The 6,000-nt window shown below is 44.9% G+C and overlaps 1 protein-coding gene across 1 annotated transcript in view; it reads left to right on the top strand.

Annotated features, from left to right (window-relative positions):
- The first annotated feature begins 533 nt into the window (after positions 1-533).
- The window catches only part of KIF13B (kinesin family member 13B), a 202,892-nt gene continuing 197,425 nt past the window's right edge, over positions 534-6,000 (top strand). Inside the window, exon 1 of the mRNA XM_041765163.1 lies at positions 534-889. Coding sequence (XP_041621097.1) covers positions 667-889 — 223 coding nt within the window. The 5' untranslated portion in view covers positions 534-666. The remainder of the gene's footprint in view (positions 890-6,000) is intronic.

The following is a 6,000-nucleotide window of genomic DNA, read 5'->3' as shown; positions in this document are numbered from 1 at the left end:
AAAGCAAAGATCATTATGACTTACGTTGATCGAGCACTTCCAACGTGCCAGAGGTTTTTTTTTTTTTTAAAGAACTTTGCATGTATTAACTCATTTAAGCCTTAAAACAATCCTATGAAATAGGCATAAATGTTTTCATTTTAATTATGAAAAGACAAGCCTTAAGCGGTCAAATCACTTGTCCGTGGTCACACCGCTGGGAACTGCTGAGGCAGGATTTGAATTCAGATTGGTTGCAGAGCCAAGGTCTCAACTGGAAGGGGCTGAGGGCGGGGTCGTCTAGGCTTAACAAGTGGATCTATGAAGACTTCCAGAAGAGGTTAACTTTCGCTTTGTCTTGAAGGATGACTTCAGCAAACAAGGCCAGGAGTGCAATCCCGGCCGAAGAAGTCGAACCAGGGATCATGCTTTAAGGTTGGCAGGAAATGAGAGTCCTCATGAGGTCACTCTCAGGGTCTCCGATGCCGTCTATTCCACTCTTTGTCTTCAGGTGCGGTATCGGCTCATCGAGGGCTTCTGTTTCAGTGCTAGCTGTCAGAGCAGAACCGCGTAGAGGCAGAGCGGGCATGCACACGTTCCAGACAGCGCGGAGCGCCCCATTTCTCCCGCCGAGTTCCTCCGCCGCTGTCAAGCCCTCGACCACCTTCAGGAACTACAAGTCCCATCATGCCCCGCGGACGCGCGCCGCGAGCCCCGCGACCGGCCCCGCCCCTCCCCGGCTCCGCCCCCGCCCCGCCCCTCCCGCCCGCAGCCCCCTCCCGCCCGGCCAGTCCCGAAGAGTTGCCCGGTGGCCGCGGCAGACGGAAGCCGAGGGAGATCCTCGGCGGCAGCAGGATGGGGGACTCCAAAGTGAAAGTGGCCGTGCGGATCCGGCCCATGAACCGGAGAGGTGAGAGCCGAGCCTGCCGGGGCCGCCGCGGTGGAGGCGGCAGGTGCCTGGCGCGCCCTTCCCTCAGCCGCGGCCGCCGTGTGGGGTCCGGCCGGCCCCGCCCCTGCCGTCCGCGCGTCCAGGCGAGAGAGCGGCCAGCGCGTCCCGAAATCTCGTCCTGCGCGGGGACGCCCCTCCCCTCGCCCGCACCGCGTCCCGGGCGCCGCGGGGCCCACGTCCCGGTCCGCTGCCCCTTCCGCCGGCGCGCCCGGCCCGCCCCGCCCCGGCGCCCTTTCGCCCTCTCGCCTCCCCTGCCCTTGCGGGAGGGCGCTCTGGTCCCGCGCCCCGGGCTCGCTTCCTCCTCCCCCTCCCCACCCCTGCCCCTCGCTCGTGCCCCGCCGCGCCCCCCTCCCCCGCTTCTCCTTGCCAGCTGTCAGAGGGTCCTCACCCCTCCAGCCTGGCCGGAGCAGCCGGGGACCCCGAGGCCCCCCCGTCTGTGGCCCGGTCACCCCAAACCCTACACTTTTGTGTCCGCGGCAGGAAAAAAAAAATGGCAGGGAATTTAGTTTACTCCCGAGAAAGCACTCAAGTGCAAAAACATGCCTCTTTTTTTTTTTAAACTTTCTGTGCATTTATCCTCGGACGGTCATAAAGAATTGCAAGGACTTTAAAGTTGGGTAAAAGAGATGCCCTTCCACCTCCCTGCTTTTTTGCTTTTTTTTTTTTTTGACTTGTTGAGATAGTTTTGTTTTTGCTTGCAGTCATATTCGTCATCTCTCCAACAATAAATAGTTTAAGTGCCAAGATTCTTGTGAAATTGTATCTTTCAGACATTCTCTCAATTCTGCAGGGAGGGTAGAGAAAGCAGATAAACCGAGTACATTTTAAATCATCTTTAGTCAAATGGAGTGAAGAGACACCCCCCCCCCCCCCCAACGCGAAGCACCAAGAGGAGGTGGGCTGGGTCTTGGCTTTCCTTACTTAAGTAGCAGCGTTGGTTGGGCAAGTACCTTTAAATGAGATAATGTATTTTTGCAGACCCTTTCTATTCAGTGGTGTGTTACTGAGGTCACTGTTAAAATCCCAGGAGATGACGCTTCAGTTGGTAAGATTCTGAACTAATCAAAATCTTGTGTCAGAGTCACTTCTAAGACGTTTTTGCAATTTCTTTGTTCATAATCAAGTGTTAAGTCTCTCTAGAAATTATGAGTTGTTTTCAGCTTTTCCTCTTCCTTGCTGTCTTTTGTATATATTGAGATACACAGATCAGCCAGTTGACAGCATGTTTTGTTGGGTTGCCCTTTTGGAAGTTGGTTTATCTCTTGGAGTCGTATCTTCTGTTGGAGTGGGTGATTCCTCGGGTGCCTGCTAGGTCTGTTTAAGGCTGTCACGTGACAGAAGCGTCCTTCCCCAGGACATACTTAAACTAGTGCAGTTTCGGGTTTTCAAGTCTTTCCTTTGACAAAATTATAGGATCTTAGATGAACTTTAAAATTTTCAGAAGCTTCTGTTCTTACGTGCGCAGGCATCTTTACTCAAGTTTATTACCGTCATAATGATTAAGAAAAAACGAAGAAGCAAGCCACATGAAACAACTTTATTTGGGTTTTGATTCTGAAAGGGTGATTTGAGCAAATTCTTAAAATTGCCTTTTCAGAAAAAACTGGGAAATGTCAGTGCTAAAAAGTTGCAGCTAACCAACCCATCACAAAAGACCTATCTCACATAATTAGAATCCTTCCCTCTCCCCGCCCCCTCCCCCGCCGTGAATTTCATTTTTTGAGGGGAAGTACTGTTGTTATAAATTGTCATTAGGTTGTGATAATTGGCAGTATCAGAGTTTCAGAGGACACACAGAATAATAATTTTAGCTGTGGATTGGATGTTCCTTTGAATTCATTTTCAAATGAAGATTTATACATGGATCCATTACTCTATAAATAGAAGTGCCTTATTGTGGCAAATTGCTTCCCCCTTCATTTAGTGCCATCTCTACCTAGCCTTGTATTTCCTGAATGCACATGGACTTCTTTTTGCTGTGATTATCACAGATAATTAAAGTTGATTCTGTTTTGTCATGAAGTCGTCATTTACATATATCTCGAATGCAATGGAATACATTGTAGTGGAATTCTAAAGCCAGTGATTTTTTTCTTTTCTTTTCTTTCTTTCTTTTTTTTTTTTTTAAGATTTCATTTTTCAGTAATCTCCACACCCAACGTGGAGTTTGAACTTACAACCCTGAGATTAAGAGTTGCATGCTCCACTGACTGAGCCAGCCAGGCTCCCCTAAAGCCAGTGATTTTTAAACTGCTATCTGGAATTTATTTAAAAAGACTAAAACAGAAGTACATTTCTTTCCAGTAATTTTGGAAAGAATCATATTACTTTGACTAATCATTACTTCTGGGAAAAATAGTGTAATAAGTAAGTAGTAGTGTATACTTATGACAAATAGTAAACTTCTAGTCAGGATTTTTTCTCTTTTAACGTATCAGTTCAGGATGCAAACTCAGAAATCACTCTTCACAAATAAGAATGAGTAGAGAATGGGTTATCAGGATGAGGAAGTTTTGGCGTATAGATTCTGATGTTTGGAATCATATTGGCTGCTCTTTGAGGAAATCTGAAATTTGCAATAAACTTCTAGTGTACCATTAAGTTCTTCATGTGATTCAGTTTCTCTGCTAAGGTATTAAGGTAGTTAGTCGGTTTATTATTTAACATTGATCATGGAAGTAAGAGTTTTGGTCTTTTATGCTAAATTATATGTGGTTTGGGAAACAGTTGTTTTAACAACATTAAGCAATATGCTCTAGTTCAATAATAGCAAGAATTATAATGGCTAATGAATATGCTTTTGTTAATAGTATTTTTCTTGTTATATATTTTAACATTGCACTAACAAAACATAAAAGGGAAAAAGTCTATGACATCCTTCCATTCTAACAATTCACACTGTCATTTTCTAATTTCCATTCTGGTTTGTATTCACATGCATGTAATTTTACCTACTTCTAATATTGCAACTTTTGTTTTTGCTTTTCTTCATTTGAAATAAGTACTTACGCTGAAGAACAGCTGTAAAATTGTTTTGTCATGAGATCTTGAAGTTCTGCTTGCAGATATTGTTTGGTTTATCATGTTATTTTTCAGACTTGGACAACTCACCAGGTAACTCCGGTTGTGTTCTTCTATATTCTGTAAGGAACACCCATTCATACATTATTAACCAGTCTAATTATTAAATGAACTGAAAGGCTTACAAGCATAATTGATAGTACTGGCTAGATCAGTGACACTCTCCTGTTTAGGAATTTGATGTTTTGTAACTCAGGTGGTTTAAAAAACATTTAATATTTACTGAATACCTGCCAGGTGTCTAGTTTATATTAGATATGATGGGATCTTATTGCCTTTCTGCAGGGGGCCTCCCATGTTTAAATGTGTATAAGATCAACTACCAAAATAAATACATTTACATCAAAAGTGTTTGGAAAATCTGTTTCTTACCTATCTAGCTTAAGGTAGTGAAACCAAAAATTACATTAGATATTTAGCTGGAGGGGATCCCTGGGTGGCGCAGCGGTTTGGCGCCTGCCTTTGGCCCAGGGCGCGATCCTAGAGACCCGGGATCGAATCCCACGTCGGGCTCCCGGTGCATGGAGTCTGCTTCTCCCTCTGCCTGTGTCTCTGCCTGTCTCTCTCTCTCTCGGTGTGACTATCATAAAAAAAAAAAAAATAAAAAAAAAGATATTTAGCTGGATAGTGAAAGGGGTTAATTCAGTTGTTAGGGAAGATGGATAATAAATATATTTCAACAGGCATTTCTCAAGGGTTTACTTTACATTTTATAGTACTTGATGCAGTGAAAGGCACAAAGAGACAGAAGAATGTGACTGTCTGATAAAAGTCAATGCTTAAGTAAATTGTAGCCTAGAATCTCAGTGCAAAGATTGCTATGGAGATATTAAAAATGTTGAAAATCAACATTATTTAACAAAGAAGACAGTTTTCTATGTTAGCAGAAAAAGCAGAATGTAAAAAAGTATGTGCATTATGATGATTATTACTCTGTAAAAATGTAAACAGGAATGGCAAGGGCTAGAAAGAAACATGAAAAAATGAAATTGCTTGTTCTTGTCGAGAGACCCTTAAGTCCTGAAAACTCTCTTCGTGTTGACTTCTCTTATAGTACTCAGCTTTTTAAAGTTGTGCTTTATGGTTCATGGTCATGAGGAAGTGGCTCACACATGAAAAGATAAGATTAAAAGGTAAACATCTATTGGAGATTGCCAGGTGAGTGATCGGCAAATACAGGAATTCAGAGGAGTGCAAGATCCCTGGAGGCCTGGTGATCAGGGAAGGCTTCTGTGGGGAGGGAGAACCTTGATTAGACGTGGAGGGAGGAATCTAATGATCGGAATGGGGTTCATGGTAGCAGGTGAAGAGAGAGCATTGGTTCTTTGGGGAGGAAGTATGGCCCAAGAGCAAAGGCACAGAGACAGGAATGAGCCAGGCAAGTTTAGATAGCAGAGGCAGGCTAAACCTGCCAGAAAGGAGGGTTCTGTGAGCTTGAGTGGAGAAGGATGAGATTAGAAAGGTAGGGTGGGGGATCCCTGGATGGCTCAGCCATTTAGCCACTGCCTTCAGCCCAGGGTGTGATCCTGGAGACCCGGGATTGGGTCCTACATCGGGCTCCCTGCATGGAGCCTGCTTTGCCCTCTGCCTGTGTCTCTGCCTCTCCCTCTCTCTCTCTCTCTCTCTCTCTCTGTGTGTGTCTCTCATGAATAAACAAAGAACGTCTTAAAAAAAAAGAAAGAAAGGTAGGGTGGAATTGCAGGGAGTCCTGAGTGCTAGCTAAGCCCAGAAGTCTGGGTTAGGGTGGCTAGTTCATGTGGTCTATTTGGCCCTGTAGAACTTCTGTGGATCTTGGACACAAGGATGAAGAAGAAAGATTGCCAGGTCTCAGGGCAGGATGGAAAACCTGGGTAGATGCCTGATTCAAGGCATAGCTGGGTAACATTTAAGAGCAGGGTGGTGAAAATGAAGCCCTGTGAATAGGACGAATCAGGAGGCTGGTCAAAACTTAGGTAAACCATTGTGACTCAGAAGACAGGTGAAACTGAGGA

Source organism: Vulpes lagopus, chromosome 8, assembly GCF_018345385.1.
Source record: "Vulpes lagopus strain Blue_001 chromosome 8, ASM1834538v1, whole genome shotgun sequence".
Taxonomy (NCBI): Eukaryota; Metazoa; Chordata; class Mammalia; order Carnivora; family Canidae; genus Vulpes; species Vulpes lagopus.
Note: the sequence above shows the minus strand (reverse complement) of the source record. Positions and strands in the feature narration are given on the sequence as shown.